Raw genomic sequence first — 25,423 nt, 5'->3', positions numbered from 1 at the left:
TCCAGGGCCAAACTGGAGACAGGAAGACCACCCGCACCTGCTCTGTGAGGTCACAATGCTAACAGTTCCACTTGACCCGGGGAAGGTTCCACACAGCACCTTTCAGGGAACACTAGGTGGTAGCAGCAGCAGCAGCCACTTCCTCCTCACCGACTCCCAGAGATCCCCACCGCCAATTCCCCATCCTAGAGAAGGACATCGATGCCCCGGTCCTCAAGGAGCCCTGGGGAGTCGTGTGACCAACCCGAAAATGTGGCCCCCGTCCCCAGGGAGGTCAGGCCCAGGAGGTGAGAACAGCAGCCCCTCCCTCTGCGCAGCCCTTACCAAGCGCAGCCCTTACAAAACTCAGCCCCGCAGCCCTTACAAAACGCAGCCCCTCAGCCCTTTCTTGGAAGCCAGCAGGCGTTAGCAGCTGAGCCTACAGCCTCAGCACCTGAGGTCAGAGAGACTGGACAGTGGCTTTCAGTCAGGGAGTGGAGGAGCGGTCGTCCATTCAGCATGTGTTTATTGAGCACCTGCTGTGTCCCAGGCACTGGGCAGAGAGCTGGGACGATGGCGTTGCACCAGATGGCTGTGCTCCCTGCCCCCGTGGAGCTCATGTGAGGGAGACAGATAGTAAATGAGAAAGCACGCCTCTCTGCCATCTTTATCTGTAGGAGGCCTCTGCTTACAGGTGGTAGAAGTTCTAACTCAAAACAGTGCCTACCTCTGGGCCCCAGAACAGGTGTCTATCCCTAGAGGAGGGTATGAAGAACAACCATACTGGGGTAAGGAGAATGCTATTAGAACTTCAGTATGTATTTTCTTTAGCTCATCCTCTTTTAATTTATATTCCTCAGGAAGGTGTAAATAAAGCCTATACATTTGAAAGGGTAAATAATATATTAGTCCACTTGGAGATATATATATGTATATATATATATATATATATAAAACGTTGGGAGTATAAAAGTTTAGAGACCATTGACGTGGACATGATGTGAAAGTCGCTCAGTCGTGTCTGACTTTTTGCGACCCCATGGACTGTAGTCCATGGAATTCTCCAGGCCAGAATACTGGAGTGGGTAGCCTTTCCCTCCTCCAGGTGATCTTTCCAACCCAGGGATCAAGCCCAGGTCTGCCATGTTGCAGGCAGATTCTTTACCAGCTGAGCCACAAGGGAAGCCCAAGAATACTGGAGTGGGGAGCCTATCCCTTCTCCAGCGGATCTTCCCAACCCAGCAATAAAACCAGGGTCTCCGGCATTGCAGGCGATTCTTTACCAACTGAGCTATTAGAGATCGTTACCTTAGAAATAAAGAAAAATGTACAAGGCAGGGAACATAGCTAATATTTTACAATAACTCTAAATGGAATATAACATTTAAAGTTGTGAATTACTCTATCATATACCTATAACATAAAATATTGTACAACTATACTTCAATTTTTAAAAAAATTTTAATTAAAGAAAATTTATCTCACATGCCAAAAGATCCCAAGATATAGGTGGCTCCAGAGAATGTTAACGCTGAGGTTCTGCAGTGCCAGCCATGCCCCAGGTTCCTGCCATCTTTTTTGCTCTCCCTTTTGGCCTCCTCTCATGGTCACAAGGGAGAAGGCAATGTCACCCCACTCCAGTACTCTTGCCTGGAAAATCCCATGGACGGAGGAGCCTGGTGGGCTGCCGTCTATGGGGTCGCACAGAGTCGGACACAACTGAAGTGACTTAGGAGCAGCAGCAGCATGGACACAAGATGGCTACCACCATCCCGGGGGTTGCACAGAAGCATGGCCATATGTGCACAGAGAGGAGGGTGTTGCCTCTTGTGGGTCTCAGTTTAGCAATGAGAAAATCTTCTCCCCAAGTCCCAGACCCCTTTATCTACCCTACACCTCACCCCTGCAGACTTTCCCATCCTTGAGCCAGCAGCAAGGGGACTGAGACAGAAACAATCAGAAACCAATCAGATCCATCTAAATCCCTTGGGGGAGAAGGGGACAAGGGACCAAAATCAGTCTTCTGCCAGTAAGAGGAAGGAGTGGCTTTTGGATGACAACCACCCGTGACTTCCGCAGCAAACCGAGTCCTTTCCTCTGAAGAGGCCTGCACTGAGGGTCAGCCACACCTCGATCTATCCCTGATTCTCAGCCTTGTGGTCTTGAGCAAACTTTTCTGCAATTCAGTTTCTCCACCTGGAACACGGGGACGCCATGCTCCTTGTGAATTGTAAAGTATAATTGTGAATCTTGTTGTTGCCAGGATCGTCCAACGAGGCCGGAACATCTGCAGGGTGACGGAGGCGCCTTTGTCAAACGCAAGTGAGAAGGGAGGGCAGAGGGGAGCCCCGGGGTCTTTGTGGGCAGTGAGGGGCTGAAGCTCAGAGACGTCAAGTGGGCAACCCAGGGTCCCCCAGCAAAGGGCAGGGCAGGGGGTAGGGATGCTCCCGCGGTGTCTGCAGGCACCTCGTCCCAGAGGCTGGCGGTGACATGACAGCCCTGTGCTCTCTGCAGGTGATGCCTTCCAGTTGCCTGTCCGCATCAATGCCCCAGGCCTGACCCAGTGCATGCTGGGATGTATGTGTACGTATACACTGAGGAGCTGCCTTGGCCATCAGCGTGGGCCTGGGAAGAGGGCCCAGCCTCAAGCTGGGCTGCAGGTGGAGCTCTGGAGGTCTTCCCTTCAGAGGCGTCAGGGGTGTCATTCCAGCAAGGAATGAGGGTTGGAAAAAGGGACTGGGAGGGAGAACTGCTGCTTGGAGGAGCAGCTAACTGCCAGCCCTCCCCCACGCTGCCACCAGCTTGGCCTCTGAACTCAGGGGAATGGTTCCATGCAACTCTCCCTCACTTTGAGGACATGGTTCTGATCACACCCTAAGGATCAGTCTTCTGTGTTCCTTCAACCACATCTCCGCTATTCATCCACTCAGTCATTTATCCAACCATCTGTCTCTTATCAATCTGTTGGAATATCCATACACCCCATCAGTACACCCATCCATCCAAGCCCTTCACTGAGTCATCCATCAATTCACCCATACTTTTGTTAACATACATATCCATTCAGTCATCAACCCATCCACCCTTCTATCCCCCCTCTCATTCTCCCACCCTCTCATCCATCTTCCTAATCACCTCTTTTCCAAGCCATTCTCTTAACCATTCTTCCATGTATCTATGCCTCCTCCCACCTACACATCCATTCTGAACCCATACTTTTTGCCTAGCTTCATGCACCGCAATAGTAAGCACTCAGGAATGAGCCAGACTACTGAGAAGCTTTCAGTGTCTGGGAATAGACATTGGCAGGGATATCTCAGACTTTTCTTGCTCCTGAGTCACTTCTAAGTATTTAGTACCTGCTAGTCACTAGTGGGTTTGTAGTTCTAGTACTCATTCCAAGCTGATGCTTACCCATAAGTAGCTCAAAGAACTGTCCTGGGCTCAACTAGCAAATTGAGAGGGTCCCCCAGCAACAGGGTCTCGCCCTGTGAGTTGTCATAGGATAAGAAGGAGGATGCAGCTCCTCACTGCTCTCCTGTCTCCTCCACAGCCTGGATCACCTGCCTGGCCTGCTTCCTGAGGACTCGGGCTCACCAGGTTCTGTTCAACACTTGCAGGTGAGCTGGGGCAGGAAACGGGAGGGTTATGGGGACTGGAACTGTGTGCTGGTGACCATGGCAACTCCATCACTGGCTTAGACCTCTCCTCAAATAAGTTATATCAAATCTGGTTGATATCAGACCCCTCACCCCAGAATCTACTGTGGCTCCCCATCACTCCAGCACCTCAGGCTGTAGCCCTCTGAAATCTTGCCTCCCCCTTCCTTTCCCAGCTCCCCCTTTTCTGCTTTCTGCAATAGATCCACTGGGCCAGCATGGCTAGGATTCTCACTCCCTGGACCCACTATACCTCTTCCCACCTGCCTAGGTTTGCACAGGCTGTTCTTCCTGCCTGGAATATCTGCTCCATTCTTTCCCTTTCCATTTCCTGCCCATGCAAATGCCTCTGAATTCCTGCAGAGTTTCTACCTCATTCATGCATTTAAAGTTTACATTCTAAGCATTTCTTATTTATTTCTGGCCATGTTGTGTCTTTGCTGCTGTGTGTAGGCTTTCTCTGATTGTGGCGAGGGTGGGCTACTCTCTAGTTGGGATGCATGAGCTTCTCATTGCACTGGCTTCTTTTGTTGCAGAGCTTGGGTTTTAGGGTTCACAGGTTTCAGTAGTTATGGTGCAAGGGCTTAGTTCCCCCACGGCATGTGGAATCTTCCTGGACCAGGGATCAAAGCTGTGTCCCTCGCATTGAGAGGTGGATTCTTAGCCAGTGGACCACCAAGGAAGTCTGAAACATTTCAATAATGCCTTCTCTGGGCCCAGTCTTGGCTGCACCACACATGAGCTCCCAGTTGGGTGGAGAAGACAGACACCAAACTGTGGAATATTCTTAATGAAATGGGAATACCAGACCACGTTACCTGCCTCCTGAGAAACCTGTATGCAGGACAAAAAGCAACAGTTAGAAATGGACATGGAACAACAGACAGGTTCAAAATTGGGAAAGGAATACATCAAGGCTGTGTATTGTCACCCTGCTTATTTAACTTCTATGCAGAGTACATCATGCGAAATGCCGGTCTGGATGAATCACAAACTGAAATCAAGATTGCCGGGAGAAATATCAACAATCTCAGATATGCAGATGATACCACTGTAATGGCAGAAAGTGAAGAGGAACTAAAGAGCCTCTTAATGCAGGTGAAAGAGGGGAGTGAAAAAGCTGGCTTTCAAACTCAACATTCAAAAAACGAAGATCATGGCATCTGGTCCTATCACTTCATGGCAAATAGATGGGGAAAATGTGGAAATAGCGTCAGATTTCATTTTCTTGGTCTCCAAAATCAATGCCAACGGTGACTGCAGCCACGAAATTAAAAGACCGTTCCCCTTGGAAGAACAACTGTGGCAAACCTGGACAGTATATTAAACAGCAGACACATCACTTTGCCAACAAAGGTCCATCTAGTCAAAGTCATGTATGGATGTGAGAATTGGACCGTGAAAAAGGCCGCTCATCAAAGAATTGATGCTTTCAGACTGAGGTGCTAGAGAAGACTCTTGAGAGTTCCTTGGACAGCAAGGAAATCATCCCTGAATATTCATTGGAAGGACTGATGCTGAAGCTGAAACTCCAATACTTTGGCCACCTGATGCGAAGTGCTGACTCATTGGAAAAGACCCTGATGCTGGGAAAGACTGAAGGCAAAAGGAGAAGGGGGTGACAGAGGATGAGATGGTTGGATGGCATCACTGACTCAATGGACATGAGTTGAGCAAACTCAGGGAGGTAGTGAAGGAAAGAGAAGCCTGGCATGCTGCAGTTCATGGGGTCGCAAAGACTTAGGCACAACTTAGCGACTGTAACAACAGCAACAAAGCTGGGGGTGTTGAGTCTGGAGGTTGTAGGCAGAGGGCACATTTAAACTAAACCCTGAAGGATGCATTTACTGGGGGAGAAGCTGGAAAGGGGCAAACAGTATGTAAATGGAGGGAGAGAGTGAGGAGGATGTGGGTGAACACTGTGAGTTGATCTCTGATGGCCAGAGATACTGGGCTAAGGACTTTCTTTCCTCGGAGATGCTGCGGAGCCACAGGACATGGCCAGCATCTTGGAGGAAGTGTCACGGCCCAGATAGGAATGTGCTTCTCGGGGTGCGAACAGGGCAAGGGCCAGGCTGAGACTGAGCAGCCTGTGCAAAGCCCTGCCTCACCTTGACCACCACTTCTCTGTCTTCCAGATACAAGCTGTTCATCCACAAGCTGATAGAAAAGGCAGGCGTTCTGATCCTCTGTGCTTTTGGTATGTGTCCAGGGCCCTGTCTCATTCCAGATGGAGGTACCTAACCCTGGGCTCGTGCCCACCCTGGGGAGGGAAAGAGCTGTGGCACCAACTATGTGACACTGTGCCCGACACTATCCCTCTAGAAACCCCAGTATCCTTATCTGTCTAATGAGTGTTGCTATGAGGATAAAATGATGTCCAAGGAAAATGTTTGAAAGCCAAGAAAAACTTTGAAAACTGTAAGGTTCTCCCCAAACCGTATTATATAATTATTCTTATTCTTCCTCTTCTTCTTTTCCCTCTCCCTCCCTCCCTCTTTCTCTCTCTCTCCTTCTCTCTCAGTTTCTGTGGCTTCCTTCCAGCCAACACCACCACCTCTCACATCACAGCTTTGCTTTCTCAAGCAAAGAAATCTCCTCCTTCTACTTAAATACACCACCAGGTAGAGGTTGAGGGAGAGGGAAGGAAGAGAATTTCCTGGGAAATTAGAAATTCCTGGACAACATAATCCAACAAATAAGATGTTTTTAAATAATAGCTTTATTGAGGTGTACTTCACACACCATTACTCATCCCATTGTAAGTGTATAATTCAGTTTTTAATGTGTTCACAAAGTAGTACATCCATCACTACTATCAAATTCCAGTATTTTCACTGCCAGAGAAAGAAACTTCCCAGTCCCTGGCAGTCATTCTCCATACCCTCTTTCCTTACACCTAGGCAACCATTAATCTATTTTCTGATTTTATGGGTTTGCCTCATCTGGACATTTCATATAAATGCTGCTGCTGCTAAGTCGCTTCAGTCGTGTCCGACTCTATGCGACCCCATAGATGGCAGCCCATAGAATCATACAATATGTTGCCTTTCATTTCCTTTCACTTACAGTTTTTTCAAAGTTCATCCATATTGTAGTATACACAAGCATTTCATTACTTTTTGTGGCTGAAAAGCCATTGTGTAGATAAGCCATATTTTGTTTATCCTCCATCAGTTGATGGTTATTAGGGTTATTTCTGCTTTTTGGCTATTACTGATAATGCTACTGTGAGTATTCCTGTAGTATTTTTGTGTAGACACATGTTTTCAATTTTATTGGGTATATATTGTACCTAGGCATAGAATTGCTGGGTCATCTGATTACTCTATGAATAACTATCTGAGGAACTGTCAAACTTCTCTTCCAAAAGGCTGCACCATTTTACATTCCCACTGGCAATGCATGGGGATTCCAATCATTGCTGTCTGTCTTTTATATTAGGAATCCTAGGGCATGCAAAGTGACATCTCATGGCAATTTTTATTTCATTTCCCTAATGACTAATGATGTTAAGTATCCTTTTTTGTGCTATTGGTCATTTGGATATCATCTTTGGAGAAAGGTCTATTCAGATTTTTGCCCATTTTTAAATTGGATTATTTGAATTTTTATTACTAAGTTCTAAAAATCCCTTATATAGTTAGGATACAAAAGTCACTTATCAGATATATGATTTGCAAATGTTTTCTCTTATTCTGTGGGTTATCCTTATTGATGGAGTCTTTTGATTAAGGCCAATTGTATGTTTTGATTAAATCTGATTTATCTCATTTCTTTTGTGATATGTGTTTTTGGTGTCATAGCTAAGAAACTATTGCCTCACTCGAAGTGATGAGGATTTACTCCCGTGTTTTATACTAAAATTTTATAATATTAGCCCTTACATTTAGGTCTATGGTTCATTTTTTTAGTTAATTTTTGTATATAGTGTGAGGTAAGGGATCAACTTTATTTTTTGAATGTAGGCACACAGTTGTTCCAGCACCATTTACTGAAAAGACTATTCTTTCCTCCATTGCATTGTCTGGCACCTTTATTGAAAATCAACTGACCGTAAATATGAGGATTTATTTCTGTACTTTCAGTTCTACTTCATTGACCTATGTCTTTGTGTTTGCTAGTATCCCTGGATTGGTTGCTTTATAGTAAGTTTTGGAATCTAGAAGTGCAAGTCCTCCAACTTTGTTTTTTTTTTAAGATTGTTTTGTATATTATGGCTCCCTTACATTACAATATGAATTTTAGGATCGACTTTTTCATATCTTCTGAAGAGAGCACTGGGATTTTGATGTAGATTGCATTGATCCACATATGAATCTGGGGAGTACTGTCACCTGAACAGTGTTAAGTATTCCAGTCCATAAGCATTGGGCTGTCTTTCCATTACTGATGGATAACTCTATACTTCTTTAACAAAGTTGCTCAGTCGTGTCCGACTCTGTGACCCCGTGGACTACATGTAGCTTACCAGGCTTCTCTGTCCATGAGATTTTCCAGGCAAGAGTACTGGAATGGGTTGCCATTTCCTTCTCCATACCTCTTTATAGTTTGGCAATTCTTTTGTTAAACTTATTCCTAAGTATTTTATTCTTTGAGATTCTGTTATAAATGGAATTCTGTTATAAATGGGATTTTCTTAATTTCATTTTCATATTATTCATTGCCAGGGTTTAGAAATATTGTATCCTCGAGGGACTGGTTCCAGGAGCCCCTATATATACCAAGGTCTGAAGATGTTCAAATCCCTTATATAGAATCATGTGGTACAATGAATACAGTCAATTCTCCTCACATGCAGGTTTTGCATCTGCAGATTTGACCAACTGAGGGTGGAAATTTCAGTTGGTTGAATCTGTGAATGTGAAACCCTCCAAAATGGAGAGCCAACTGTTGATCTACTGAAAAAAATCTGCATATAAGTGGACGCCACAGTTCAAGCACTTGTTGTCAAAGGTCAATTGTACAACTGATTTTTGTGTACTGATCTTGTATCCTGCAACCTTGCTGAACTCATGTATTACTGCCAACACTGGCAAGACAACCAGTCTTGGATACTTTAAGATTTCTATATGCAACATCATGTCATCTGCCTTCTATTTCTTTTTCTTAACTAATTGACCTGGCTCAAATCCCCAGAATAATGTTAAATAGAAATAGCAAGAGCAGGGAATTCTTTGGTGATCCAGTGGTTAGGACTCAGTGCTTTTGCTGCCAGGCCCTGGGTTCAATCCCTGGTCAGGGAACTAAGATCTTGCAAGCTGCATAGGATCAAAAAAAAGAAAAGAAATTTTAAGAGCAGACACCTTGTCTTACTCTTGATCTTAGGAAGAAAACCTCCAGTATTTCACCATTAAGCATGATGTTAGCTGTGGCTTTTTCATAAACAACTTTATCAGATTGAGGAAGTTCCATTCTTTTCTTTGAAGTTCCATTCTATTCTATTTAAAACCAACAAATAGATTTTAAAAGTATTTAATAATGACTTGAATAATGAGATTTCAGACAGCACAAAAATCATAAAATGCAAGGGAAACCACCCCCTTTCCTTCTTTTTGCCAATTATCCCAGTAGGATTAAGACTGGAGAGGAAGAGGAAACAGAGATTACTTGGTTTATATGAGCTGATTTGCATATATGATGTCATTGGATCATGAAGTAGATTTTACTGTTATTCCCATTTTACAGAGGAGTAAACTGATGTATAGAGGGATTAAGTAACTTCTCCCAAAGCTGCACAGTGCTAGGAAGTGGCAAGGCTTGGATTTGAATCTAGAAGCCTTAACTCCAAAGCCTAAGATATAAGCTCTTAAGCTTCCATCTTAAATGCTCATTCTCATTCCCCCACCCCCACAGGATTTTGGATATTTTCTGTGCATTTGCCATCCAAAATGGAAGTCTGGCAGGTGAGTGCTCTCTTCACGCCCCACCCCTGACTGGCCTCACCCCAATCAGTCAATGTCACCTTCATAAGTTCCTTTCCCTCTTACCACTTCTGGACCCTACTCAGTTGCTTGACTCATTCCAGATACAAATCTCTGCCTTTGTCTTGTTCCCCACCTGGAACCATCTCTCCCATCAAAATGTGACTTTCAAGGACCAGATGCATAGTTCCTCCTCCAGGATCCTCTCCTGTCACTGATTCCCAGAAGTGAACCATCTCCCCTTTATCAAGGACCCCACCTAAAATGGGATGGTGTGGCCAAAGAACTCATTTTTCTTTCTACTCAAGGCAGGTTGTTCTTTTGCTCAAATGAGATGAGACTTTTATTTTGTGGTTCCTGGAGAAGAAGGAGGAAAAATCAGTGGCCAGAGCTCCCTGTCTGAGGACAGCAGAGTCTCAGAAGGCCTAGAGAGAAGGGATCTGATGAATCTGTCCTTCCCTCTCTTCTTCTCCCCTTATGAACTCCATCATATGCTTCCCTCTCCTCCAGAAATACCTAAGCAGAGGTCGTCACATTCCCCTCTCTTCTTCCACAATTTTCTGTAATCATAACTGCTTCCCCAACTGTATTGAGGGTCCTTGAAGACAGAGTCAGATCTGATTCTCTCCAGCAATGTCCACCTCAACACCTGGTACAAGGTGGACATGACCAATTCTGGACATTTAGATGGCCAGATGGGGGTGTGATTGGAGGCGGGATGGAAGTGATGGATGTAAGGATGCGGGAAATGGATAGTGGGATAGATGGATGAATGAATGGAATAAGGTACAGATGAGAGAATGGATGGATGGGAGGGCAGATGGGATAAGGGTGAGTAAATGAATGGATGGGTAGATAGATGAATGGATAGTTGAGTGGGACAGTGGATAGATAGGGTAGATGGATGCATGCATGCATGGGCTGATGAAAGGGTCAATGGATAAGGTAAGGTGGATGGATAAGAAAGACGATAAATGAAGGAGCAGATGGATGGGAAAGGGGGATGGATAGGATGGTAGATGGTTGGGAGGTTTGATGGAAGTGTATGCAGGTGAATGAACAAAAAGGAGGGTAAATGGATTTTGAATGGATGGCAAGTGGAAAAAAATAGGAAAGTGGACCAATGAAAGGATTTATGGTTGTGGGAGGATGGATTGATTGATGAAATTCTACTGGGCCCAGATTAGGCCTCTGAAGGAGATCCTTTGCTTTCCTCAATACCCCACCAGGAAGACAGCATAGAGAGTCCACTGCAGAGCTTGAGGTAAGAAGAATCTGCTAAATAGTCCTATTGTTGCCTAAAAACCAGAGCTATAGCCAAGATCTACTGGCTAAGAATATGGGGTCTGCCAGAACAACTTGGGCTTAAATCCCAGCTCCCATACCTCCTACCTGGCTAAACCTATGCAAGTCACTTCACTTCTCCTCCTTTATGAAAGGAGGAGAACATATTCTTGGTAATTACGGATATTAAAGAAGATGTTGTGAATAGTTCCTGGCCCATAGTTAGTGTTCAGCAGATGGTTTTGGTTGTTATTGTTGTTTAGTCATAATTTCTGTCTGGCTCTTTGCAACCTCATGGACTATAACCTGCCAGGCTCCTCTGTCCATTGCATTTCCCAGGCAACTCACTGGAGTGAATTTCCATTTCCTTCTCCAGGGGATCTTCCCAATTTAGGGATAGGACTCATGTCTCCTGCTTGGCAGGTGGATTCTTTACCACTGAGCCACTTGGGAAAGCCCCAGCAAATGGTAGCTGAGAAGAAATTTTAACCAAGATACACCCATGGCAGCATCCTTAAATGAAAAAAAATTACTCAAATATTTGAAAGGAATGAGTTGGGTTTAATGATAGTCAGATAGTCCAAGCAGAAGTAAGGGCATGAGTAATGCTCATTGCTCTAAATTCTTAGAGATAAGAGTTTGGGGGGTAGGTCCAGGGATGGGCCCATGAGAGTGGGAAGATGTGAAGCTAGTTCTTTGTGTGCTGACTGGCAGATGTTGAAGCTGGGGGTGATAGTAGCAGCATCACAAAATCAGTCACTCTCTGTTCTCATTCCTTCCTCATAAGGATGTACCAAGAGAAGGTGCGGCATCATACTGGGGAAATCCAGGACCTCCGAGGTCACTTGAACCAGCTCATTGCCAAGCTCCAAGAGATGGAAGCCATGTCAGATGAGGTGAGTTGCTAGCCATTATGCCCCCAAACACCTGACTTCTCTGCTTGATGTCCAGCTCCTCATATAACTTCCTAAGAAAGAGTAAAATAAGAGGTATATATTAATTTTTTGTTTTGGAACTTTTATGTTTGAAAACATCTTTATTCTACCCTTGCATTTGTTGATAGTTTAGTTGGGTATAGAATTATAGATAGGAAAAATTTCCCCTGAGGATTTTGAAAGAATTCCACTATTGTGTTCTAGTTTATAATGTTGCTTTAAAAAAAGTCTAATATTGCTCTTATTATTTGTCCTTTGAATGTGGTCTGTTTCCATCCCTATGTTTGTAGGATATTCTTTTTATCTCCATTGTTCTATATTTAACCTGCTTGGGGGATTCCTGAACTTACTGACTGCATGAGCTGATCTTTTTCAGTAGTTTTGGAAAATTATTAGCTATTATTCCTTAAAACATGGTTTTTAACCCATTATCTATCACCTCTCCTGAGACTCCAGTTATAACTATCCTAATCTCTGGAGTGTTTTCCATATTATTCCTGTATTTTTTCCTTGTTTCCTTGTTTTTTCATTCTTTTTCTCTATGTGCTTAAGTTTTGATGCTTTCTCCTCATATTTCTTTAGGTTCACTAATAATCCGATAGTCTGCTCTATCCAATCTACTGCTAAACATTTCCAGTGAGTTCTTAATTTCATATATTGCATTGTGTAGTTCTAGAATATACATTTGATTATTTTTCATAGATTTTAATTCTATGGTGGAATTCTCCAACATTTCATCTATATTGTCCATCTTTTCCTTTATTTTATTTAACATATTGGTCACAGTTATTTTTAAATCCTTGGCTGCTAAATCTAATACCTGGATCATCTATGATCTCCTCTTATTGCCCATTTTTTCTTTAAAGTATCAATCTTATGGTCTTGCCTTTTCATATCTGGTAATTTTTTAGTGTTTTCTGGGCATTTTTTACAAAAGAACTAGATGTTCCAGATAATTACAATTTCAACTATGTAGAGTTCTCCCTTTTCTTTGTAAGGAAGATGAAGTATACTGATCACTTCTATGCAAACATGCATTGAACTGGTTCAGACCTTGATTGTAATTTTTATAGAATTTATTCAAAGGTTTTTGGCTTAGCCCTCTAGCCTCCTGCCCATGCAGTTTCAAAAATCGATAAAAGTCTTGATGGGAAAGACTTAACACATGTTTGAGGCTTCTTGAGTTTTCAATTTTTTTAATTGAAGTATAGTTGATGTACAATGTTGTGCTAATTTCTACTCTACAGGAAAGTGATTCAGTTACACATATATACACTCTTTTCATACTTTCCCAATATGTTTGTCAGAAGATACTGAATATAGTTTCCTGTGCTATACAGTAGGAACTTATTGTTTATCCATTTTATATATGATAGTTTGCATCCACTAATCCCAAACTCCAAATGCTTCCCTCCCCAACTTCCCCACCCACATAGCAACCACCGGTCTGTTCTTTATGTCTGTGAGTCTGCTTCTGTTTTGTAGATAAGTTCATGTGTGTCATACTTTAGATTCAACATATAAATGATATCGTATGGTATTTGTCTTTCTGACTTCACTTAGTATGATAATCTTTAGGTCCATCCAGGTTGCTGCAAATGGCTTAGTTTCATCCTTTTTATGGCTGAGTAGTATTCCATTGTATATACTCACCACATCTTATTTATCCACTTATCTGCCAATGGACATTTAGGTTGATTCCATGTCTTGGTTATTGTAAATAGGCTTCAACAAACATTGGAGTGCATGTTTCTTTCTGAATTATAGTTTTGTCTGGATATATGCCCAGGGTTGGGGTTGTAGGATCATATGAAAACTCTATTTTTAGTTTTTTGAGGAACTTCTATACTGTTTTCCATAGAGGTTGCACCAGTTTACATTCCCACGAATGTGTAAGAAGATTCCTTTTTCTTCACATCTTCTCCAGCATTTGTTATTTATAGACTTTTCAATGATGGCCATTCTGACCGGTGTGACATGTTACCTCATTGTAGTTTTGATTTGCATTTCTCTAATAATTAGTGATGCTGAACATAATTTCATGTGTCTCTTGGTCATCTGTATGTCTTCTTTGAAAAAATGCCTCTTTAGGCCTTCTGCTCATTTTCCGATTGGGTTGTTTTTTGTTGTTGAGTTGTATGTGCTGTTTGTATATTTTGGAAAGTAAGCCCTTGTTGGTCATATTATTTACAAATATTTTCTCCCAACCTGTAGGTTGTTTTTTCATTTTGTATATGGTTTCTTTTGATGTACAGAAGCTCATAAATTTGAATAGGTGCTATTTGCTTTGGGGGGATTTTCTTTTGGGTTTTTTTTGGGGGAGGGGGTTGCTTTTATTTCTATTGCCTTGGGAGACTGATATAAGAAAATGGTTGGTATGATTTATGTCAAAGAAAGTTTTGCCTATGTTCTCTCCTAAGAGCTTTATGGTGTCATGTCTTATATTTAAGTCTAAACCATCTTGACTTGATTTTTGTGTGGTGTGAAAGTGTGTTCTAATTTCATTGATTTAATGAAGCTTCCAGCTTTTCCAAAATCACTTGCTGATGAGACCTCTTTTCTCTATTGTATATCCTTGCTTCCTCTGCCAAAGACTGTAGGCATATGGATTTATTTCTGGACTTTGAATTTCCAATTTTGAATACAAAATCTCTGACCCCATTGGCAGCCTTCTGTGCCAGGGGCAAGCTTGGATTCTCAGTCTCTCATTGTAACTGTAATTGGTTTAGTGCCCTCAAGTGAAGAGCAGCTGTAGCTACTCAGTATTGACTCAGCATTTCCTCTAGGACAGCAGTTCTCAAAGTGTGGCCCCCATTTCAGCAGCATGAGCATTACCTGGAAAAATGTTAGAAATTCAGGTTAATGGGCCCCACCCAGATCGACTGAATCACATACTCTAAGGATGGGAACCAAATTTTCTGTGTTTCAACATGTCCTTCAGTGATTCTGACACAGAATAAGGAGAATCACTGTGCTAAGTCTTTAATCTCTTGCTTGCTTTGTTTTGGCGTCTCCTTCCTCAGAGGGACTTTGTTTACCAAGAGCTGTGAGATTGGGAAATTTTACTCTGCTTTTCAGAAGTTTTTAAAGCAGCCCTTTAGTTTCTTACATAGTCTTGGATTTCAGTTAACATCTAATGAGGAAAATAAGCCATGGTCAAGGCTCCTTAAGTGTCCAATTCTGTCCTACCTGCTTTATGTAAATGCTAACAACTTTGCTGCTTTCTCTTTTGTCAGTAGCAGCCCCTGGCCTGACTTAAACCCAGATCCTCAACCCATGCACAGAATCATCAAATGTCCCAGGGATTAAGAATGTCAGCATATTTCACAGTGGTTGTCCCCTGTCTAGAATTTTAGTCCATCTGGTCTTATTTCTTTCATAGCTCAACAATGGTATTAAAACATGATTTAGCAAACCATCTGGCTTTTTCTAGTTGATTTTAGTGAGATCATTGGTTCTCTGTAACTTACTACATCTAACCTAGAAGCCCTACATCATCTTACCTACATCTAAAATGTTATAATAATGTACCTATGAGCTAGCCACACTTGGGACCCTTTCAATGTGGAAACGTGTTCTTTAGTCCTAAGAAATGTTCTTTAAGAAAGACAAATACATATGATATCACTTATATGTAGAATTTAAAATATACAAATGGACTTATCAATATTTGCAAAACAGAAACAGACTCACAGACATAGAGAATAAACTTACGGCTACCAAAGAGGAAAAGGAGAGAGAGACAAATTAGGGACTAACATTACACACTACTATATACAAATAGGGTGCTTCCCAGGTAGCACAGTGGTTGAGAATGTGACTGCCCATGCAGGAGACCCAAGGGATGTGGGTTCAACCCCTGGCTTGGGAAGATCCCCTGGAGGAGGAAATGGCAACCCATCCCAGTGTTCTTGCCTGGGAAATCTCATGGACAGGGGAGCCTGGCAGGCTACAGTCCAGGGGTCGGAAAGAATTGGACACGCCTGAGCACACAGAAGACATTATATATAAACAGACAAACAATAAGGTCCTACTGTATAGCATAGGGAACTATATTCAATATCTTGTAATAACCTATAATGGAAAATAATTTGCAATATATACATACGTTTGTATACCTGAGTCATTTTGCTGTATACCAGAAACTAACAATGTAAATCAACTATACTTCAACTGTTCAAAAAAAAGAGAGAAAGTAATGTTCTTTAATCGTGATTAAATTGATTATTTATCCCTGGCCCTGGCTGCTCGATTCTCACTTTTGAAACTCCTATTATGTGGATGTCAAACTCCTAAACTAATCATCTGGGATTTTCTTTTTTTTCTTTTCTTCCCACTTTTCTCTCTTTATCTCTTTGTTCTACAGTTGAGAAAACACTCTCAGCTTTATCTACCAAAACTTATACTGAATTCTTTATTTCTACTAACACATTCTTAAGTCCTAACAATTTTCTTTGTTCTCTAGGCATTACTTTTCCTATAATTCTGTTCTTATTTGATGAATACAATATCTTTATCTTTTTATGAGCAATGTCTTTTCTTAGCTTTAGGAGCTCAGTTCTTACCTCTAAGTCTCAGTTTCCATATCAACAAATAGAGCTGGGAAGGATTGGGGGCAGGAGGAGAAGGGGACGACAGAGGATGAGATGGCTGGATGGCATCACCAACTCGATGGACATGGGTTTGGGTAGACTCCGGGAGTTGGTGATGGACACGGAGGTCTGGCGTGCTGCGGTTCATGGGATCGCAAAGAGTCGGACACGACTGAGTGACTGAACTGAACTGAACACTCTATCTACTAGACTAGTTACCCAGTTATCATCCTAAAACTTAGTAGTGCAGAACAACCATTTTATTATGTCCAGAGATTCTGTGAATCAAGAATTCAGACAGGACGCAGTGGAGATGGTTTGTCACTTCTTCACGATGTCAGCGGCCTCAGCTGGGAAGACATGAAGGCTGGAGGTGGCCCAATAGCTGGGTCTGGAATCATCTAGAGGAATCTTTATTCACTTGTGTGGAGGTTGATGCTGGCTGTCAGCTGGGAACTTAGTGCTGTTGACTAAAGTGCCCATAGGTGGTCCCTTTGTATGGCATGGCCTTCCTTACAACACGGCAACTGGCTTCAAACAGTGAACATCCCCCCAAAAGCAGATGGTTCACCTTTTAGGACTGAGCCCACAAGTCATACAGCATCATTCCTACCACAGTCACAGGCTAACCCGATGGATAGGGCGGGAACTGAAGTCCCATGTGTCCATGAGAAGGATGTCAAAGTCACACTGAAGGAAGAGCAAGGAACAGGAGACCTCTCTGCAGTCATTTTAAGAAAATACAATCTGCTACTCTGTGAAACTTTATTTTCTTGGGCTCCAAAATCACTGCAAATGGTGACTGCAGCCATGAAATTAAAAGACATTTGCTCCTTGGAGGAAAAGTTATAACCAGCCTAGAAAGCATATTAAAAAGCAGAGATATTACTTTGCCAACAAAGGTCTGTCTAGTCAACATTAAGGTTTGTGAGAGTTGAACTATAAAGAAAGCTGAGAACCAAAGAATTGATGCTTTTGAACTGTGGTGTTGGAGAAGACTCTTGAGTGTCCCTTGGACAGCAAGGAGATCCAATCAGTCTATCCTAAAGGAAATCAGTCCTGAATATTCATTGGAAAGACTGATGCTAAAGCTGAAACTCCAATACTTTGGCCACCTGATGCAAAGAACTGACTCATTGAAAAAGACCCTGATGCTGGGAAAGATTGAAGGCAGGAGGAGAAGGGGACAACAGAAAATGAGATGGTTGGATGGCATCACTGACTCGATGGACATGAGTTTGAGTAAGCTCCGGGAGTTGGTGATGTACAAGGAAGCCTGGCGTGCTGCAGTCCATGGGGTCGCAAAGTCAGACACGACTGAGTGACTGAACTGAACTGAACTCCGTGAAGGCACAGGAACTGATGTCAAATTGCCAACGTTCATTAGGTCATAGAGAAAGCAAGGGAATTCCAGAAAAATATCTATTTCTGCTACACTGACTATGCTAAAGCCTTTGACTATGTGGATCACAACAAACTGTGGAAAATTACTAAAGAGGTGGAATACCAGACCACCTTACTTGTTTCCTGAGAAACTTCTATGCAGATCAAGCAACAACAGTTAGAACTGGACATGGAACAACTGACTGGTTAAAAATTGGGAAAGGAGTATAACAAGGCTGTATATTGTCACCCTGCTTATTTAACTTATACGCAGAGTATATCATGTGCAATGCCAGGCTAGATGAATCCCAACCTGGATCAAGATTGCCAGCAGAAATATCAGCAACCTCAGAAATGCAGATGATACCACTGCAATGGCAGAAAGTGAAGACGAACTAAAGAGAATTTGAAGAGGGTGAAAGAGAAGAGTGAAAAAACTGGCTTGAAACTCAGCATTCAAAAAACTAAGATCACAGCATCTGGTTCTATCACTTCATGGGAAATAGAAGGGGAAAAAATGGAAGCAGGGACAGTTTTTATTTTCTTGGGCTCCAAAATCACTGCAAGCAGTGACTGCAACTTGCTCCTTGGCAGGAAATCTGTGACAAAGCTGAAAATGAAAGTGTAAGTGTTAGATGTTCAGTCATGTCCTACTCTTTTTGACCCCATGGACTATAGCCCGTCAGGCTCCTCTGTCCATGGGGATTCTCCAGGCAAGAATACTGGAATGGGTTGCCATGCCCTCCTCCAGAGAGTGTTTCCAACCTAGGGATCAAACCCATCTTCCACATTGCAGGCAGATTCTTTACCGGCTGAGCCACCAGGAAAGGCCTTGAGAAACCGAGACAACACATTAAAAAGCAGTGTCATTACTTTGCCAACAAAGGTCCATCTAGTCCAAGCTATGGTTTTTCCAGTAGTCATGTACGGATATGAGAGTTGGACCATAAAAAGAGCTAAGCACTGAAGAATCGATGCTTTCGAATTGTGGTATTGGAGAACTCTTGAGAGTCCCTTAGACTGCAAGGAGATCCAACCAGTCAATCCTAAAGGAATTCAAACCTGAATATTCATTGGAAGGATTGATGCTGAAGCTGAAACTACAATACTTTGGCCACCTGATGCGAAGAGCCAACTCATCGGAAAAGACTCTGATGCTGGGAAAGAGTGAAAACAAAAGGAGAATGGGGGTAGCAGAGGATGAGATGGTTAGGTAGCATCACCGACTCAATGGACATGAATTGAGCAAACTCCAGGAGATAGTGAAGGAGAGAGGAGCCTGGCATGCTACAGTTCATGTGGTCACAAAGAGTCAGATACAGCTTAGTGACTGAGCAACACTCTTGTGAAAAGTCTAATCAAATAATGACCAGTGATTTATTGAGCACCAACTGTGCTCAATGCTTTGTGATCTTTATCTGGCAACAGAGCGTAGAGGTTAAGAACCTGAACTCTGGAACCAGAGTTTCCGGGTCTGCCTCTCACTAACTGTGTGACCTTGGACAAGTTACCCTTTTGTGCCTCAATATTCTCCTCTTTAAAATGGGGGCAATAATAGTACATACTTCCTAGGGTTGCTGAGGGGGGATAAGTGTGAACATATATGAAGCTGAAGACAGTCCTGACATATAGTAGCAGCTTTATGAGTCTTAGATCTATAATAGTACATACTTCCTAGGGTTGCTGAGAGGGGATAAGTGTGAACATATATGAAGCTGAAGACAGTCCAGACATATAGTAGCAGCTTTATGAGTCTTAGCTCTGATCCTCGCAAGAGTAGGAGGTGGATGTGATTATTGTTCCAGCTTCTCTGGTGGCTCACACAGTAAAGAATCTGCCTGCAAGGCAGGAGACTGGGGTTCGATCCCTGGGTCGGGAAGATCCCCTGGAAGAAGGAATGGCAACTCACTCCAGTATTCCTACCTGGGAAATCCCAAGGACAGAGGGGCCTGGCTGGGCTATATGGGGTCACAAAGAATTGGACAGGAATGAGTGACTAACACTTTCACTTTACAGACAAGAAAATCAAGACTCGGGCGGGCGGGGGCGGGGAGCATGGGGGGCGGGGCCAGTAACTAGCCTAGGGACCCTTAGCAGGAAAGGTCTGTCTGACCCCAGGCCCCCTGCCCTGGACTTCACTGAGACTCCTGGTCCTGCGTGTATGACGGTGCATCACAGAGGGCTTGAAAGCACTGAGTAAACCCCATGGATGGGATGGGAGCGGCTCTGGGCCTCCTCACAGCATAGCATGGAACAGCCCTGTGTGTGGACCAGGCAAAGGCCAACAGGCAGGGACTAAAGGGTGTCCTGAGGCCACTCACCACCTGGTGTGAACACACCTGTGGACCATGATCTATAAGAACACTCCAGTGCACAGCTTGGTTTTCTGCCTTCGCAGCAAAAAATGACCCAGAAAATAATAAAGATGATCCAAGGAGATTACATTGAGAAGCCGGACTTTGCCCTGAAGTCGATAGGTGAGTGACTCCCCACCACCCTGCCTCACCAACCAGCCTAGCCCGAGTTTCCTGAGAAACTCTTCAGAGGGTGGATTTCAGCTCTGGTCAGGGGCATATCCTGCTAACCTCAGCCGCCTGGCTGCTGTTCTTGTTACAGTTTTCCATTTTTTCCCACAGAGGCTGAGGCGGGAAGGGGAGGCCATCATCCACCCATCCCCCTCCAAATGTAGGGGTCCACAGAGTTGTCCCTGTCTGGGCGGGGGAGAACGACCACAGACCTAATTACAGTGAGGACTCACACCTTTGAAAAATTAAGCAGTGGCTGCAATAGAGGGGTAGGGAGGAGCACGCTGGGTTGAGGCCTTGTAAGGAGGGTAAAGTATTTTTTCATATCAAACCACAGGAACTTATACGAAAGGCGACCCTGTGAGGGGCTGTGTGGGAGGGGGTGAGGTGGGCGGGCAGGACGGGCTGACTGGTGTAGGCAGCAGCAGCTCACCCCAGCACCCCTAGACCCAAGGAGATGCAGTGTCAGAGGGCATCAGTCTAAGCTCTCAGACCTGGAGTCTCTTCCTCTGAGAAATGGGTATAATAAGGGCCACGGTGATACTAACTGGGTTATAATAACTAGGCTGATGTAAGTGAGCGAGTGCCTACATTGCACCAGGCACTGATGGAAAAAGTTTACTGTATTAACTCCTTTCAACCTTGCAACAGCCCCATGCAATGGATGCTCTCATTACCACTATTATTACTACTTTTGTTTCTCCCATATCCCAGAGGAGAACGCTGAGGTCCAGAGAGGACCAGTGACTCTTCTGAAGTGCTCCCTTGGCACCTAGTGAGACTCCCTTTCACCAGGCAGATGCCAGGGCTGCTCAGCTGAGACCCTTCCCCCTCTCCCCTTCTCCTCCCTCTCCCCCCCGCCCCCCGCCACTGCCATCACCTCCCACACAGGGGCCTCCATCGACTTTGAGCAGACGTCAGCCACATACAACCACGACAAGGCTTGCTCCTACTGGAACTGGATCCGGCTGTGGAACTATGCACAGCCCCCGGATGTGATCCTCGAGGCAGGAGGAATGGCAGGACAGGGGGAGAGTGGCAGGGGTGTGGCCAGGGGCCTGGGGGCAGGAGCTGAAGGCAGAGGTTGGGGTGAGAGTGCAAAGGGTGGGGGCCTGGGGGAGAGTAAGAACAAGAGAGAGGGAGGAGCCGAGGCAGGAAAAAGGCACAATGGATGGGGGGGGTAGTCTGGGGAGAAGTTGGGATGCTGGGCAGGAGTAGGGGACAGGCCCAGGGGCAGGGACAGCCTGCTTTGGCCCTGGAAGAGGCCCCTCCCCCAACCCTCAAGTCTTGCAGGTCAGGGAACCCTCAGGGCCCCAGAAGGCGCCTGCCCTCACTGCGCTGGGCTGAGGGGAGGGGTCATCCTTGCTGCCTGCTGTCAGGGAGGCTTCCTGGAGTTGGTGGTACTCGAGCCGAGCTTTGTAGACAGGAAGGACCTGGCTCGTCCAGGAGGGCCGAGAACGTCTAGGGAAGCCAGGCTGGGATAAGGAATCTGCTCTTTAACCACCCACCTTCACTGCATCTGCCGCTTCCAGCCCAACGTGACACCTGGCAACTGCTGGGCCTTCTCGGGTGACCGCGGCCAGGTGACCATCCGACTGGCCCAGAAGGTCTACCTGTCTAACCTGACCCTGCAGCACATCCCGAAGACCATCTCACTGTCGGGCAGCCTGGACACCGCCCCCAAGGACTTCGTCATCTACGTGAGCATGTCCCAGCTGGCAGCAATGCTTAGCTGAGGGGACAGCTCGTAATGGCAGCATTCGCAGCACTGTGATAAACCATACAATCTATGCAGCCTAGAGGGACTGGATGTTAAGGCTGGGGACAGTCAGGGTCAGGGTCAGATCACTGCCTTCTGGGATAGGGGGTAAACGGTACTCTATTACAACCCAAGTTTTTCAGAGCCAATTGAGTCTTCAAGGATAATTGAGCCCGCATTCTACTGAAAAGGAAACAGGTTCAGAGAAAGGGCAGGGACACATCAAACCCTAGAGTCAATGGCAGTGTTAGAAGTGGACCCTTAACCTTCTGGCTTCCAGTCCAATGCTCTTTCCTATCCTTTACCTGTGCTGCAATGGAACAGTGCCCAAAGAGGTAGAGAGCTCCCCGTCCTAGGAGGTATGCAAGTATCGACTGGGAAGGCAGCACCTTCTGGAGTTCCTGCCTGTACCTGATGCTTTATTCTTGGCTCTTATTCTCCAGGGCATGGAAGGCTCCCCCAAGGAGGAGGTGTTCCTGGGGGCATTTCAGTTTCAGCCAGAAAATATCATTCAGACGTTCCAGCTCCAGGTACCTGAGAAACCCATGCTGGGCCCCTACTGAACACACACTGTGTGCAGGGCTTTACAAGGGACCCCACTTCATGCCCCAGCAGCCCGAGGTGGTGCACAGTTGTCACTAACTGGACTTGACAGATGAGGAGACTGAGGCCCAGAGTGATGGAGCCACTGCCTAGGGCCTAGAGTGGGACCCTGGGGAGACTCATCTACCTCCATTTCCCTGACCCACCGAGGAGCCCACCCGCTGTGGTTCCTCCCAGGGACAGCAGGTGTTGAGCTGGTGGGGCCCGTCAGGCCAGGGTCACTGGCTTTGAACTTAATGTCTCCATACTGGGACACCACGTGATCAACACCTGGTCCAACTACAGGTGGAGAAGCTGAGGCCTGGAGGGGAGGGAGCTGGAGATAGAAACATGACCAGAGGATGGCTGCTGGAATGACCCCGAGACTAGGGGAAATGTCCAGGCTTGGAAATCAGGCTGACCCTGGCCCAAATACTGACCTAACCACAAGTTCTATGTGATCACGGACCGTTCTCTTCCTCTCTGGGCCTCAGTTACCCCTGGTGTAATTTCCTGGGAGGTTGAGACCATCCAGTGAGATCTCACAGGCCACTGGGCTCCATCCCCTCTGGGTTATGGGGAGGAAGAGGAGGGGGCCGCATTTACAGAGCACCTACTGTATGCCCAGGGCTAGTAAGCCATCTGGCCCTAAGATCTCACTTCAGTGCTCACGGCAACCCTGGGAAGCAAACATTTCCCCTCCTCCTCTTACAGACCGGAAACTGAAGCCCAGAGAGGGTGTGGTTTGCCCAGGGTGCCAGAGCACACATGTGCCAGGGCCCCAAGGCTGGGATGCATTCCCCATCACCGTTGATCTGTGTTCTGGCCTCAGCCCCTTGTATCCCAGCCCCTGAGTGACTTGCCGTGTGGTTTGGGAAAATTCCCCTCTCTGAGCCTCAGTTTCCCCACCTAAGGAATTGGAGAGTTTCCTTCCACTCCCAAACATTCCTCTGGACAGGCCAGATCAGGGGCTATGAGTAAGATGGCCCTTGTCTGTGGCTCTCCTTCAGAACCAGCCTCCCAGGACGTTTGGGGCCGTCAAGGTGAAGATATCCAGCAACTGGGGGAACCCACGCTTCACCTGCCTATACCGAGTACGTGTGCATGGCTCTGTGACCCTACCCAGAGAGCAGCCTAACTAGAGCCCCCACCCCAAGAGAGATTAAAGTTTATTCTTCACGCCCAATTCCAAGCGTATTTTGGCCCCAGAGCGTGAGAGTGGCCTAAGACTTGATGTCTGAAATTCAGTGTAGCAATTATCAATCCCGTCCTGGGTACCTGGGCACCCTCACAACAGCCCCATAAGGCCCCATTTCACAGACGGGGACAATGAAGTCTCTAGGCAAAAAAACTGACTTGCAGAAGTCAGTGGCAAATGGCAGCACCAGGATTCAACTCCAAGCCGTCTGACACCCATATGTGACTCATCTTCTGGTTTCAAGTCAAGCTCTGCCCCTCACCCGAGTGTGACCCTGGGCAAGACCCAGCCCTTTCAGTTTCCCCATCTGTACAATAGAGACAGGATCATGGTTGTTGTATCAGATGAGGTGGGAGATGAGAAATCCTTTCTGGGACCATCACAGTGTTTCAACATCACACAGATGATTCAGTGTGACATTAGACAAAACACACAGCCTCTCTGGACCTCTGTTTTTCCAGGTGTAAACATGTCTAGTCCATTGTGTGCATTGAAAGACAATATCAACAAAATAAAAAGGCAACCCACAGGATGGGAGAAAGTATTTGCAAATCATATATCTGATAAGAGATTAATATTCAGAATATATGGAGAACTCCTAAAATTCAACCACACACACAAAAAAACTCAATTCATTGAAACATGTATATTATCATATGTGAAATAGATCGCCAGTCCAGGTTCGATGCATGAGACAAGTGCTCAGTGCACTGGGATGACCCAGAGGGATAGGACGGGGAGGGAGGTGGGAGAGGGGTTCAGGATGGGGAACACATGTAAACCCATGGCTGATTCATATCAATGTATGGCAAAAACCACTACAATATTGTAAAGTAATTAGCCTCCAACTAAAATAAATAGATTTTTTTTTAAAAAATGGGCAAAATGTTTGAACAGACATTTCTCTGAAAAATATATACAAATGGTCAATAAGTACATTGACAACTTGTTCAACATCACTCATCATTAGGGAAATGCAAATCAAAACTACAATGAGGGATTTCCTCCGTGGTCCAGTGGTTAAGGATCCACCTGCCAATGCAGGGGACATAGGTTCAATCCCTGGTCAGGGAACTAAGGTCCCACATACCATAGGGCAACTAAGCTCACATTCCTCAAAATACAAAGCCCACACACTCTGGAGCCCGTGTGCCACAACTAGAGAGAAGCCTGAGCACCACAAGGGAAGATCCCATGTGCCATAACTAAGACCCAATGCAGCCAAAAATAAACACTTTTTTAAAAAGACTTTTAAAAAAATCTATAATGAGATACTACTTCACACCTATTAGGCTACTATAAAAAAAAAAGAGTGTGGATGAGGATATAGAGAAATTGGAATTTGTGTACTATTAGTGGGAATTTATGTAGAGCCACTGTGGAAAACAGTAAGGCATTTTACAAAAAAAAAGATTTAAAATAGAAACACCATATGACTGAACAATCCCACTCTGGATATTTACCAAAAAGAATTAAAAGCAAGGTCTCAAAGAGGTATTTGTACACCCATGTTCATAGCAGCATTATTCGTAACAGCAGGAAGCAACACAAGTTTTCATCAACAGATGAATGAATAAACCAGATGTGTTCTATACATACAATG

The 25,423-nt window shown here is 44.8% G+C and overlaps 1 protein-coding gene across 2 annotated transcripts; it reads left to right on the top strand.

The window, feature by feature from the left end:
• The first annotated feature begins 107 nt into the window (after positions 1-107).
• SUN5 (Sad1 and UNC84 domain containing 5) lies at positions 108-23,808 on the top strand. 2 transcript variants are annotated; one of them, XM_081559695.1, is made up of 13 exons: positions 108-287; positions 2,243-2,301; positions 2,494-2,562; positions 3,533-3,599; positions 5,777-5,838; positions 9,495-9,544; positions 10,792-10,826; positions 11,634-11,742; positions 20,155-20,233; positions 21,173-21,288; positions 21,814-21,981; positions 22,484-22,570; positions 23,633-23,808. In XM_081559695.1, the coding sequence occupies exons 1-13, from the start codon at positions 202-204 to the stop codon at positions 23,762-23,764; spliced, it is 1,119 nt and encodes a 372-aa protein (XP_081415821.1). In that variant the 5' UTR covers positions 108-201; the 3' UTR covers positions 23,765-23,808. The 2 variants fall into 2 exon arrangements, with proteins under 2 accessions (XP_081415821.1, XP_081415822.1); XM_081559696.1 differs by lacking the exon at positions 2,494-2,562.
• The last annotated feature ends 1,615 nt before the right edge of the window (positions 23,809-25,423 follow it).

This window comes from Giraffa tippelskirchi, chromosome 13, assembly GCF_054371585.1.
Source record: "Giraffa tippelskirchi isolate mGirTip1 chromosome 13, T2T-mGirTip1v1.2.pri, whole genome shotgun sequence".
Classification (NCBI taxonomy): domain Eukaryota; kingdom Metazoa; phylum Chordata; class Mammalia; order Artiodactyla; family Giraffidae; genus Giraffa; species Giraffa tippelskirchi.
This window is presented reverse-complemented; position numbering and strand designations above follow the sequence as displayed.